General features: G+C 44.1%; 1 protein-coding gene across 3 annotated transcripts in view; it reads left to right on the forward strand.

Moving 5' to 3' along the window:
* The window catches only part of PLCB1 (phospholipase C beta 1), a 2,298,721-nt gene that overhangs the window by 1,919,022 nt on the left and 364,710 nt on the right, over nt 1-14,989 (forward strand). For all 3 annotated transcript variants that reach the window (XM_086927697.1, XM_086927698.1, XM_086927696.1), the window contains exons 28-30: nt 9,158-9,234; nt 9,333-9,422; nt 10,982-11,039. In XM_086927697.1, the coding sequence (XP_086783823.1) occupies nt 9,158-9,234; nt 9,333-9,422; nt 10,982-11,039 (225 nt within the window). The remainder of the gene's footprint in view (nt 1-9,157; nt 9,235-9,332; nt 9,423-10,981; nt 11,040-14,989) is intronic.

Consider the following 14,989-nt stretch of genomic DNA (forward strand, 5'->3'; position numbering starts at 1 on the left):
ACGCCATACCAAAAACTTACTATAACTCACTCACCTCTGTACAAAGCGTTGTCAACTCGCTAGCCAAGCTAAGTTAACTATAATTTGCACTTTCCCTATGAACTGCTTGTACTCTATCATACTACCTCACTTATAGTATGTTAACTCATAGTATTCATAAAACCACTGATGACATCTCAAATTACATAATTTAAGAGAAGAGTGTGCATGGTAGAGGTCTGAGTTCTAGTTAATTTAGTCTGGCTAGCAAGATTCACATCTGAACATTATATTAGACATATTTATTGATGATTCAGTAACATGAGTAGGTATATAATCATACAATATGCTCCATACTGACCCAAAACTGTTTTAGGTATTTCTGGATTCCATCATATCTAGTTTTGTTTTAGATGTTAAGATTAGTATACTCCAGATGGATTCTCTTCATCAAAGACATCATGTACAAATTACAAAAGCTCAATTGTCTTCAGATTGTGAGATGTTTGCCTGCAGAGGAATATCTGAAATTTTCTCTTAAGTCACATGTCTATCCAAAGTTGTTTAATTATCATGACAGTAGCCCAAAGATATTTTTCAAAGAGAATGTACATTTGAAAGGTCCTTGCTAGGGGCACCTCTGAATTAATATACGGTTCTTTGCCTTCTTATCCTACAGCAATCCTTGAATAGCCCTGTGCATGGTGGCTAATGAGCCTGGGATTCATATTTGTATGTTTCAGTTTTTTATTGTCCATACTCTTGATTGTTACCGAACCATGAAAAGATTAAAAGAGCACAATGACTTTTGAAGTCTGCTTGCCAAGAAAGTTAGTAGAAAGGTATTTCAGTGCCTGTTGCTCACCTAATCGTCAAACACTCAGACTGTATTAAAGGATTCTGTTGCCCGTGGTTCACTCAGAGTGATGAAAGGGCAATGCAATCCTTAAGTCAAATTTACCAGACCAGGCAAGGCTACCTTCTGTGGGCCTGCATGGCTTGGTAAATCATCATGGAACAGCCTAACTACTACCTCCATGGCCATATTCAAATGTTGACACAATGACCAAACACCCACATCATGCTATAAATGTAAGATTCCAAGCACTCTTTACATAACCTCAAATTTCACAATGCTGCACAAGAAAACAAGGCCTATGAAAAATGTAAGTCCCTCATCGCTCCTGCCCTGAGAGGTCGCTCCCCTGTCTCCCTGCCGAGACGCGGTATTGTAGCTCTGTGCCTGCCCTGTATATCATTGTGCTTTGTGATTTATGCGCTTCAGTTACTGTGTGCCTACTCTGTGTCTCAGTGTGACTTGTGACTATAGCACCTAATTTTCTCTGTGCCTAGTCTGTGTTTCAGCGCGAGTTCAGCGCCTCAGTTGCTCTGTGCCTGCTCTGTGTTTGTTTAACGATTTCAGCGCCAGAATTTCACTGCGCTAACGCTACCTGATTGCCGCTTGCTGGCTTGCTCCATTTCCGACCTGCAGCTCCTTCAGGCAATATCCCCCGGCGCCCTGCTCTGCTCCCCCCTCCATTTTGTTTTTTTGTTGTTGTTGTGGGGCTCCGTGTGCCTTCCCTGAGCTCGCCCCGCCTCCCAGCTGAGCCGCCCTCGCCCCTCTCCCTTCCCACCGACCATTTATGACAGCAGCTCATGCGCGCAGCGTTCACGTGCAGCGACCGCGCCCAACCCGCGCCGAAGGTGCGCCAAAGGTAAGCCCGTCTACGCCCGTCCGCGCCAAGTCCGCACCCAGCACCAGACCCCCTGGCCCTCACATTGCCCAGCCCTCCCGCATTACCTACGATGCCACCACCCTCCTAGCCCTTAACCCCGGCCGCTCCACCAACTGCGTCCAAGCCGTCCCTGGACACACCCATGGACCTTTCTCTTGCTACTCCTGCAAATTCATCGGCACCGACAACATCTCCGCTGCGACCACACCACAGATTCCCGACCCCAACCACCTACAATGCATCCTTCTCAACACCCGATCGGTCCACAGGCACGCCATTGACCTATGGAATCTACTAGACACCACCTCTCCGGACGTCGCCTTCCTGACAGAAACATGGATGAACGCTTCCTCCGCCCCAGACATCACCATTGCCATCCCTGAAGACTATAAGATCATTCGCAAGGACCGTACCGGCCACACAGGAGGAGGAATCGCTATCGTCCATAAGAAATCCATCCGCATCTCAACCAGCTCTGACGTCAATCTCGCCAACTCTGAACACCTTCACTTCCAGATCCACATCGACCCCAAGACCACACTCAGAGGCACCCTCCTCTACAGACCACCAGGACCCCGCGCAAAATTCAGTGAAGACATCACGGACTTCATCACTCCACACGCACTCCCCTCCAAAGACTACATCCTTCTGGGAGACCTCAACTTTCACCTTGAAAAGATCAACGACCGCAACACCACCACCACCCTCTTGGACAACTTCGCCAACCTCGGACTTAAACAACTGGTCACTTCCCCCACCCACATTGCAGGTCACACACTCGACCCCATCTTCACCTCCAGCAATCATGTCTCCTTCAGCCACACTACCTATCTCCTCTGGACTGACCACAGCTGCGTTCACTTCATCTACAACAAGCCAAAACCCATCAACCACCTCCAACCAACTCTGCAAAGAAACTGGAACAAAATCACCATCGACCAGATCTCCTCATCGCTCCTTCTAAACACCCCAGCCCACTCTTCTAACCCAGACCAAGCCGCCGCCAACTTCACCCTATGGTTATCCAACACCGCCGACACCTTAGCACCACTGAAAAAATGTCAAAGCAAACCTGGCAGCAAGAAGGCCTCATGGTTCAACGATGATCTTAAGAAGTCCAAGAAACTCTGCCGCTCCCTTGAAAAGGCCTGGAAAAAAGACCCAACCACTAGCACCAAGGACGCCTTCAAAAACGCCACCCGCACACACCACCAACTAATCCGAAAGGCCAAGAAAACAGCATTCAAGGATCGACTTGACAACAACGCCCACAACAGCAAGGAACTTTTCAACATCGTCAAGGAATTTACCAATCCCTCGGCCAACTCCAACGACATCACCCCCTCTCAAGCCCTCTGCGACTCCCTAGCCTCATTCTTCCACAACAAAATTGCAGACATCCACAACAGCTTCGACAACCAACCCGGAGACCAACCCACCCAACCATATGCTGAACATTCTCCCCCCTTGAACACCCTCAACGACTGGAACCCAATCTCCACTGAGGACACCATCCACCTGATGAACTCCATCCACTCAGGATCCCCCACAGACCCATGTCCTCACCACATCTTCAACAAAGCAGACTCCGTCATAGCACCGCACCTCCGAGACGTCATCAACTGCTCCTTCAACTCCGCCACCTTCCCGGAAAGCTGGAAACACGCTGAACTCACCGCCCTTCTGAAAAAACCCACAGCGGACCCCACCGAACTCAAAAATTACCGCCCCATTTCGCTCCTTCCATTCCCGGCCAAAGTAATCGAGAAAGCTGTCAACAACCAGCTCGCCGCTTTCCTCGAAGCCAACAAATCCCTCGACTCCTCACAATCTGGCTTCCGAGCAAAACACAGCACTGAGACCGCCCTCATCGCAGCAACAGACGACATTCAAACTCTACTGGACAATGGAGACACAGTCGCCCTCATCCTCCTCGACCTCTCTGCAGCCTTCGACACAGTCTGCCACAGCACCCTTTTACAACGCCTCAGAAACATCGGAATACAAGGAAAAGCACTTGAATGGATCACCTCGTTCCTCACCGGAACAACCCAGAGAGTCCGCCTTCCACCATTCAAGTCCGAGGCCACTGAAGTCATATGTGGCGTACCACAAGGATCCTCACTCAGTCCCACCCTCTTCAACGTATACATGAGCCCCCTCGCGGCCATCGCCCGCCAACACAACCTCAACATCATCTCTTACGCGGATGACACTCAGCTGATCCTTTCTCTCACCAATGACCCCAGCACCGCCAAAACTAACCTACACGAAGGAATGAAAGAAGTTGCCGAATGGATGAAACACAGCCGTCTGAAACTGCACTCAGATAAAACAGAAGTCCTCATCTTAGGTACATCCCCCTCTGCATGGGACGACTCTTGGTGGCCGGAAGCCCTTGGAAAAGCACCCATCCCGACAGACCACGCACGGAACCTAGGCGTTATCCTGGATTCTTCACTCTCAATGAACAGACAAGTCAGCGCCGTATCCTCATCCTGCTTCAACATTCTCCGCATGCTCAAAAAAACATTTCGCTGGATCCCCACCGAAACCAGAAAAACAGTCACCCATGCTCTGATCACGAGCCGACTGGACTACGGAAACACCCTATACGCAGGTACTACCGCTAAACTCCAGAAGAAACTCCAACGAATCCAAAACGCCTCAGCCAGGATCATATTAGACATCCCGCGCAACGAACACATCTCTGGCCACCTGAAAGACCTCCACTGGCTACCCGTCAATAAGAGGATCACTTTCCGACTGCTAACCCACGCACACAAATCACTCTACGACATCGGACCAGAATGCCTCAACTCACGACTGTCCTTCTACACCCCCTCCCGCCAACTACGTTCTTCCAGCCAAGCCCTCGCCACTGTACCTCGCATCAACAAGTCCACCATGGGAGGCAGATCCTTCTCATACCTGGCTGCTAAAACATGGAACTCACTCCCCACTTACCTTCGCCTTACCCAGAACCACCTAGCATTCAGAAAGCAACTTAAAACGTGGATATTTGACAAGTAATCCTCCTCCCCTCCCTAAGCGCCTTGAGACCCTCTGGGTATGTAGTGCGCTATATAAATTCTTTGACTTGACTTGACTTGACACCAATGAAATGTATGCATTTCGCTCATTTTCTATTACATGCAATTTGTGAAATATCTTAGAACATAACATTGTGCAAATGTCAGGTACCTTTTTGTACCCAAATTTGCATCTTATGTATAAAAAATATATATATCACGACTACCAAGGGGAGTCTCTGAGAGTCATTATCTGTTTGAATCAGTATCCTGCTGGTTTCCCTTGTGTATTTTTGTATGTTAGTTACGTGCTCAGGTAAGAAAGGTGATGCAATATACTGGCAAACCAAATTTTTCTACAAAAGTGTAAATTCAAGAATTTTCATGGAATGTTATGAAATTTTGCAAGAAGATATTACACAATTTCACATACCATTCGAAAATACAACCCATGGGATGAAACACACAAAACGTACATCACCAGCAGTCTGGGGCAGCAAAAAAACTCCAATTTCTCCCAAAAAGATCACAGTGCCGCCCAAGTTAAGACCGACAGAGGATGCCGGAATACTACACACATGAGAATGAGCAAATTATAGCCAACATATGATCTGCACAGTAAAACTAAAATCTCCAGCATGTTGAGTGCTATTGGTGGAACAATCCTGGACTGTCTGTAAGGTTCCATCATAACATGGAGCCATTTGACAACTTTGAATATACAGTGGTTTGTCGGCCAAAACAAATGTTGGCAGGGTTGTCACATTTTGAAAGAATGTAGGTAAAACTTATTCCTAGCAGAGTTGTGGTGATATATGAGAGGAGATTTCCAGCAAAGGAGCATTAATGTTGCCACTAAGGGAAAATTATGAATGTGGGACTCCATTCAACAGGAGAAGCAGTTTGCATTGTTTGCAGAAAAGCAACCATCACAAAAAGTAATATCGAGCACCAAGAAGGGTTCAGCTATGGTGTTACTTGCAAAACCCAAATTCAGAACATTAATGCCAGGAATGCAGGGTCATATTATCAAGGGGGTTTATCTCTGCTTTTTTGGCTTTAAAAGCCAAGAAAGCGGAGATAAAAGTATCTCCCTATTACCTAGCTGTCGCTAACACCAGTTAGCAACAGCTAGTAGGAGATAGCGACCATCTTGGGCCCCACTTTGCATGTCAGTGATATTTATCACTAATGACATGCAAAGTGGGCGTGCCAAGATGTTAGCGACGATGTTAGCGACTGAAAACAGTCGCTAACATCGCTATCTCCAAAAGCTAACACCTGCCCTGAGCAGTTCTTAGCCATGTTATCCAATGGGAGTTGGATAACAAGGCTAAGAGCATTAGCTCGGTAATGCATGAATATCGCTGACTTTTCAGCGATATTCATGCATTGTGGCCGATTTTTATCGTATTTGCGATAAACCTTGGTAATACCAAGGTTTATTTGCGATAAAAATCGCCGCAGCTCAGCGGTAAATTTTTGTCTCTAACCAAGCAATAGCGATATCGCTATTGCTTGGTAATATGCCCCGCAGTTCTTTACAATATGGGAGGCAGAGGCATTATAAATCAAATAGTGGTAGTTTGATGATAAGTAGCAGACAGAGTTCACCAAGCTGAAATCATCTCCATTAACCCTTGTTGTCAATTACTCAGGGTAGGAAAACAGGGCAGATTTGAATCCCATCTAAGAGATCCCAGACACCCACCTGGCCAAAGAGAAATCCATAACTGTGACTATGACTAAAGAAGCATGCGTGTATGCTTTTGAAGAGCACGCTGTTCACTCCTTCTGGGATTTTAAACCCAATTTAATTTACTGAACTCAAGCTTAAAATTAATGCCAGCTCCAAGGGAGACAAAAGGTAGTACTGGTTTAGTATTTGTGATTTTATCCCGTTCGGTCAACATTGGGTAACTGTTGAAAAATGATATTTTTCAATGACAGGAACATTATGCTTACACAGACAATACATGTATTCTACTTTCTCTATCACTATGCAGCGTGCACAAAGATGTATTGAAACCTCATTGAGGCAGTCTTCAAATTAACATCAATTTTATTTAATTTGTTAATTTTTTTTTTAGAGTTTTATATAGCACTGGCTAGACCCAGAGGTATCAGAGCGCTTTACATGATCACAATAGTATGGTATCAAAGCATAAAAATAGAGAAAAACAGTGTGAACTATCACAGTAAAAAATACCATATTAACAAATCATGAAGGAGTAGAACAGAAGCTGGAGCAGTACATTAGCCCCTTCTGTGCGGGGGTAATTCTTCCTGTTGTGCAGGAGGGCGGGGGGCGCGCACAGCGCCCCGGTGCTCATGGCGAGCTCAGCTCGTCATGAGGCACGGCGCTCCGGAGCTCATGACGAGCTGAGCTCATCACAGCTGCACCCGTTTCCGTGGAACGCTCAGCACAGAGGGGAATTATCCCCGCATGCGAGCATTCCACAGCTCATGAGGAGCTCAGCTCGTCATGAGCACCGGAGCACTGTGCCTCATGACCAGCTGAGCTCGTCATGAGCATGGAAGAGGTTAACAAGTAATTAAGGTAAAGTGGAGTACAGGAAGAGGTACATATATTACTGAAGCAAATATGGTATGGTGAAAAGAGATCAGGAGTCGGGCACATGTTAGGATCCCCAATAGTAATTAAGGAGGTGGGTTTTGAGGTCTTTTTTTTCATTGCTCATAGGCGTGTCGTCAAAATCTCCCTGTAATTGACATTTTACTGAAGGTTATTGGAAGACTCCTTGTCACTGGGGCTCCATGTGAGAGTCCATGCATTCTTCTCATTAAGCATTGGAATCCCAAACTCCAATCTAATGCGCTCAGCTGAGGGGGCGCAAGTGTACAGCTCCCAGAATGAATGTGCGGGTCACGACCACGGCATCCCTGACGACATCTGCTAACCTTTACTTTTAATGATCAGGGCATTTGCAATAAATCACTGTAGCCACATGGTGGAGACGAAAAGAAAGCTCGGTGACATAGGTTCTTACGTGTTCTCCTAATTAATTTGATATATCTGCCTCGGTTTAATGTAGTACAACTGGTATCGCACAATTTGTATATGTCAGCTTTAGAGGCGTGTACTCATTGTATTGTATTGTAGCCTTTGTATAGCAGTTACCACCCTTATTGGCGGGGGGGAGGTTGGTGAAGCAATTAATGGCTTTTGGAGGTCCACTTGGGCTGCTGTGGTAAGAAGATGGCACTTGCCTGACAGTGGCAGAGTGGTACTGGAGACAGAAGAGCCCACACTGCCTACAGTGGTAGAATTCTTATTTAAGTCACATATTTATCCTTTGCTACATTGTCTCATCTTTGACCTCCACCTACCATGTGACAACAGCTCCTGTTCTTTCTGCTATCACTGCAAACACTACTAGAGCTTAGCAAAAGTCACACGTTTGTTAAGACAATTGCGAGTGAAACCTGTCCTGTCTAACAGAAAAAGTGCCAGATCCCTCTGGCTGCTTTTTTATTTTACGCTTCTTTACCCTGGGCACCGCTCTCGTGGGTTTCAGTGAACTGGCCTCTTCCTAGAATAGGTGGCATGAGTCCCACAGGGGCGGAGTACAAGAAAAGCCTCTTAACACAGCACTCTTGAGCCATGTGCTCTGCTCTCCCGGGCGATGCTGCGGGAGGAATCTGCCAGGCGCTCATCATTTCAAGTTATTAGCCAAGAGATAAATTCACCTTCGAAGCATCTCAACGAAGGGTCATTTAGAAATGTATTTTTATACAAAGTACCTTACTAAGTGCATTCCATCAAGAACGCCAGCTATTACCCACAACATATGCCCACCCCTCCCTCGGTCAATTATGAATTGTTCTCCAAGATTTCCATCCATTTTTGTTGGTTTTTACAGATAAATACACTTAGAAAAAATGTGTTATGCTGTCTGTATTGATTTTTTAAAACAAAATACTACAGAAAGTATATCTTCCAGAAAATTGAACTCAATTCTATCACTAATGACTACCATGCCAAAATGTGTGCTGTGGACAGCATGGCAATTAAAAGGAGGTGAGAATTCTTTAAATTGCTGCTCATGCACAAATGTGATTGCACTACAATGCTAAAGTTTACAGATGGGGGTTGCATAATGAATTACTTGGTGTATTGCTAATACCCGACAGGTGTCAATTATGAGCGTACAGTTATCAGTTAAAAATGTGAAAATATATAGTTGCAGCTTCTCAGAGCAAAAAATCTATACCGAGGGCAGCGTTAAAAAAACATATGTTCCCTCCTGATGAGCCAGGTGCGAGTTCTCACAAGCCATCTTTAAAATGATGTGGCATTTGCATCCGTGTCTATCGCATTTGAATATATCACTAGTGACCTAATTAGACCGGAATACATTTACGATATGACAAATTTTGTATTCGCAGCTTATTCAAAAACTGACAGATGTTGCCGAAGAGTGTCAGAACAGCCAGCTGAAAAAGCTAAAAGAAACCTGTGAAAAGTAAGTCCACAAACATTCATATCAGCTGCAAATGTATTTTGCCTGCAGGCTGGCGCCCCACGGGCTCACTTCATTTATTTATTTATTTTCCTCTAAAGAGAAAAAAAAGAGCTGAAGAAGAAAATGGATAAGAAGAGACAGGAGAAGATCACGGAAACGAAGTCAAAGGATAAAAACCAAATGGAGGAGTAAGTGTCTAATTTAAAATTATAATATTTGCTGGGGCCAAAGGTTTTTTTTTAAGACGCCCAAATAGGTGCATCTAAATGCAGAAGTTGTTGACTACAGGGCAGCCTAACTTTGATTCCACCTTTTGCCTCTTCTTTCCACCACCCCACACTTACTGTCTCGTTATCTCACTTTTGCAGGAACTTTTCAATCTCAGCTATATCTCTTTGTATCTGTTTTGTTATCTTTCTATTCCTCTCTTTTCTGACTTTCTCTTTCTCGGTGAGTGCCAAAGTCTGGTAAAAATGAGTGCTGGTGCCCACCACCTGCGAATGCCACCAGAAAGTAAGCACTGGCTGAGTGGAGGTCACAACTGCTGTAAATGCTGTGATTGTTCATTCTAAAGATTTATGTGACAAGTGGTTTTGTATTATAATTATAAATGCATACACAAGGGACAAGGCTGTATTTTTTAAGTCTGAAAACACCAGTTTTTGATATGTTTTGTAAATGGCTCTTTGATTCAGCGCATTTGTATGGACTGGTTATTTGAAGGTCAACAACCTGGAATTCCTTCGTGTGTGATCTCCTTCAAGCCCACTGTGACACCTCTATAAAAGACAGGCGTAATACATTAATTCTTTAATGCCATGGACAAGTCAACTTGTATGCCTCCTAATAACCAAGTACCTGAAAAGCAGATTTTTTTGGCAATCTGTTTCCACCTGAGGAGACAGAGGCATAGCATGAGAGACCTTAAATGTGACTATATGTGTGCATGTGTGAGCGTGTGTGTGAGAGAATGCATGTGTGCCTGAGAAGAGTGTGTTTGTTTTCAAATATCAGAGAGAGGGCTTAGCTCATTAGATTACCACGGGTTCTATGTTATCCCAACACTTTAAACTATGTGTAATGTCTTATACAACTCAATGGCACTCATCTTATTCACTTCAGGAGAAATAACACAGGATGTTATCCTTAGAGTCACATGTATGTGAAGGCCAATAACCCACCAGGCTATTAAATAAATGGATATAGTTAGAGTGTTATTTTCTCAATAAACCTGATTTTTGAAATTTAGTTACCATTTATAATCTTGCCCAAAATCCTAGACACTTGGCATACGAGTCCCTGTAAACTTATCAGCAATGTGGGGATAGGTGTAGGAGCACCCGGGAGCAATGGACACCTGGTGTGAGAGGGATGTGGGGGTTGAGGGTGGGGCTAAGCATCTAGAGAGATACAGCGGGATCTCTGAATAAAACAAATCAATAAACTCTAAAGCAATTAACAACAATGTTTTTGTAGACCACCTTTTCAGGTGGATCACATTAACCAAATTTAGTGAGTTGATAGTATCACTAATGGACAACTCCAAAAGCCAATGCTGAAAACCACCTCAACCATAGTAGCCAATGGCTGAACACAGTTCAAAAGCCACTATATCTGTATATATGTGTATGTTGTGTGTTGTGGAGGGTTTGTGTTATGTGGCATTCAATGACATCAGTTCTCTCCAGACAGCTAAATCTCATGCCCGCACCAATATTTGTAATGACAGAATAATTATTCGCCTTAGGGAGAAGACAGAAATGATTCGATCGTACATCCAAGAGGTGGTACAGTACATAAAACGGGTAAGGCCATACAATCTATTAATTTCTTTTAAACAGAGTCATGTGTCTAATTTGATCTTTGTTGTCAACCTGTGTTATTACTACTAATCATTTTTCAGATCTGTGCTGGAGTAAATGCTTACAGTTTTACAAATGCTGAATTTGGGTTTCACCATGTAGTGTATTGTAAATCAAGTACAATGTATGTCTATATCATATATGTATATGCAAAAAAGAAGCAGAGAGATCTGGTTGTTCTGAAGTTTAGGTGGAAAGTAGCTCCTGTATAGAGCGCTCTCAAACCAGCGACACTCTAAATCTGCTCACCTCAAATGTCTGCCTTTCTAGCAAAGTCTTTAAGCATAGGATTAGCACAGGGCCATCCATGCCGACAAAGATTTGCCATTTCTACATCAAAGTTTTTGAGCATAGGACTAGGACAGTGCTGTCCATGCTGAGCAGTAAAATGTCAAAAGCCTTTTGGCAATCCAGGCACAGTATTACAGCTTTGTATTGGTAAAATACCAACCAAGACAACCTGAAATGATTAAAAGCAACCATGACACGTGTTTGACTCTAATTAGAGCTTTTCAGGGAGGTATAGCTTTGTCCAGACACAAGGGAGCACCCAGTATATGGCAAACTGATACCCTTTCAGGCATAGAGTGATGCATACATTATGCAAAAAAGAAGCAGAGAACTCTGGGTAGTTCTCAAGTTTTAGGTGAAAGCAGCTCCTGTATATAGCACCCTCTAAATCTGCTCACCTCAAATGTCTTCCTTTCCACAATGAGATAGAAAGGGACAACGTCTTTTGCCATTTCTACGGCAACCTTTTTAAGCATAGGACTAGCACAGTGCTGTCCATGCCGAGCTGAAAATGACAAAAGCCTTTTGCCACTCTAGGCACAGTATTACAGATTTGTATTGGTAAAATATCAACCAAGTCAACCTGAAATGAACAAAGGCAACTCCTAACATAAGTTTCGCTCTCATTAGAGCTCTTCAGAGAGGTATAGCATTGTCCAGACACAAGGGAGCACACAGTATAAGTCAAACCAATACCCTTTTAGGCATAGACTGACGCATAAATTATTAAAAAAAGAAGCATAGAACTCTGGATAGTGGTTAAGGTTAGGTGGAAAGCAGCTCCTGTATAGAGCACCCTCAAAACGAGCAACACTCTAAATCTGCTCACCTCAAATGTCTGCCTTTCCATCAAAGTCTTTAAGCATAGGATTAGAACAGTATTAAGTTTTAACGGGGTGAACCCATAAAACTACCCGGCCTGGGTCAATAGTACAGTACGTTCGAGAAATTTCTCGAATGTAGTAATAGAACAGGGCCATCCACGGCAAGATATAATGGGACAAAGTCTTTTGCCATTTCTACAGCATAGTTTTTAAACATAGGACTAGCAGAGTGCCGTCAATGCTGAGCTGCAAAATGACAGCCTTTTGCCACCCCAAGCAAAGTATTACAGCTTTTTATTGATATAGGTATGCAAATATATATGTATATATATATATATATATATATATATATATATATATATATATATATATATATATATATATATATATATATATATATATATATATATATATATACACCCATACACATATATATACAAACACGTGTGTGTGGGTATATATATATATATATATATATATATATATATATATATATATATAATATATATATATACATATATATATATATATATATAGATAGATAGATAGATAGATAGATAGATAGATAGAGAGAGAGAGAGAGAGAGAGAGAGATAGAGAGAGAGAGAGAGAGAGAGAGAGAGAGAGAGAGAGAGAGTTAGGAACTAGTTTCCATGAGAAAAGTGTTTTTTGACTTGCCAATATGTTTGGCGTCGTTTAATGAATCATCATGAAATTTAATTAAAAAAGTGCCCCTGTGATTCTTGTGGCACATGGAAATATATTCGGGGAGGTCCGTCAAGAGGGGACAGAGAAAAGGAGGGGGGTCTAAAAACGTAGGTTTCCCATGTTAATTCCCATAAGACCTTAAGACACAGCTACTCCCCGAACGGCTGAATAAAGTTACACCAGATTTGGAAGGAAGATAGATGTTGGTCCATGGAAGTGTCTTTTTGTGATTTCTTTTAAACCTGTTCAGTAGATGTGGAGGTATTAACCAAAATTCAAATTTGTATATATAGGGATGCTGATCCTCAGAGGATCGACAGTCCCTGTGCTGAAATCTGATTGGCTGCCAACACTTCAAACCAGGATGTGTAGGCATCCATCTTGGGACTTGTCTTGAGCTGAGTCCCCCAAAAAACATGGAGTGTCATATTGACCCCGCAGGACCAAATGAGCATTTGTTTTGAAATTTTACGCAGGAGTTGCGCTGGATCTGTGGTACATGGCAAAACAATATAAAAACAAAAAAAACAGCAGGTGCCCATGCTTCAATAGTAATCGCCCCCCAGGTGGGCCAGGTCCCAGGGGCATATTGCTAATAAAGGAGAGGGGTGCACAGGCCCCAGAGACCACTCTCTCCTCGGGACACATGCCAAAAAGTAATCGATGGGCCTCTTGGACCCCCAGTATCCAGGAGACCACCATCTATCCGGAGTTAATGCATTATAATAGGGGTGGCCTCTCAGGCCACACCTGGCCCCGGAGACCACCACCTCCACTGGGCCAAAATTAATTAGTATTTGGGGGGCCACATGGACCCCCCTGGCCTTGGAGACTACCACCGCCCCAGAGTAGGCAGTACAAACAAGAAAGGTGGGGCTGCGTGACCCCCTCCTGGAGCCATAGATGGCCATTTGGACTGCCACCCCCCAGGGCCAGCTCCTGCTATGTCCCAGGGTACCCACCCCCAGGATATAGCTGTTCAATGTGGTTAAGCCACAGCAAATACTCCACTTCCTCGAAGTGAGAGCATTACAAATGCTCTCTCTTGCTGGAAGTGGAGTATATTTGCTTTCGCAGATAGGGAGCTGCCTTTTCAGCAGCTCCCTGTCTCTGAAAGGGATGCCTACTCCTGCAGGAGGCAGGGAGTTGGCAGGCATCGCAGGGGCTTTGAGACTACCCCCACAGTCCCAGTGGCCGCTGGGTACCCGATGGCGGCTGGGTACCCGATGGGCACTCAGTAGACATTGTCGGGCCTTAGGGGATAGGGTCCCCGGGGCTGAAATCTGCCCGCCCTAAAAGTAATAAACAAACTTTAAAAAGCCAGGGCCCAGGGGGTGGGGTGCCCGGGGTCAAAACCAGCAGGTTTCTTCAAAGCAGTATTCCCAAAGGCTCAATGACCCACTCAAGGAGTAAGTGGAAAAAGGGACATAATTTAAGGGTACCAAGGGGTTGCAGCTGTGACCTCTAGGTTTGTCCCTGCTACTCCTGGCGCTTCCTTTGGGACCTCTGAACTCAGAGAAGGACAATGGTTTGCCCTCTCTGAGGCCAGGGGTTTCTAAGAAAGTGCCAGGAGTAGCAGGGAGCAAGCTAGAGGTTACAACTGCGACCCCTGACTACCCCCAAATGATGTCCATGCATGCCTGTCTTGTCAGATGGGTAGAGGAGCAGTGTGTTGCATTCATTTGAAGTTGGCATATTAAAGCTATAAGCCCCTCCTTCCAAGAGTTGGGTAAACTGCCCACCTGAAAACATTCTTGACATTTGTGTTGTTGGAGCATTGCTTATGTTTCATTATGGAATCTGTTTGGGCCGACTGCTATCCGCTTCATAGCTGATCTTGGTATTTTAGTTACTTAACCTTTAGTGATTTGTCTTACAATATTTTTGATGTTCTCTAGTGTAGATCATATTGCTAGAATTTGATTAAAGAAAGACTGGGTATCTTCTTTATCAATCTTTTTAGTTTACTTGTAAAGTGATGTGCAGAATATCTCAAAAGCCTTGTTTGATGTTTAATGCTGTTTGCCTTATACGCCGATATGACTGACATGGATTTTCATGTTCCAAACA

Source organism: Lissotriton vulgaris, chromosome 6 (genome assembly GCF_964263255.1).
Source record: "Lissotriton vulgaris chromosome 6, aLisVul1.2, whole genome shotgun sequence".
In the NCBI taxonomy this organism is placed as follows: Eukaryota; Metazoa; Chordata; class Amphibia; order Caudata; family Salamandridae; genus Lissotriton; species Lissotriton vulgaris.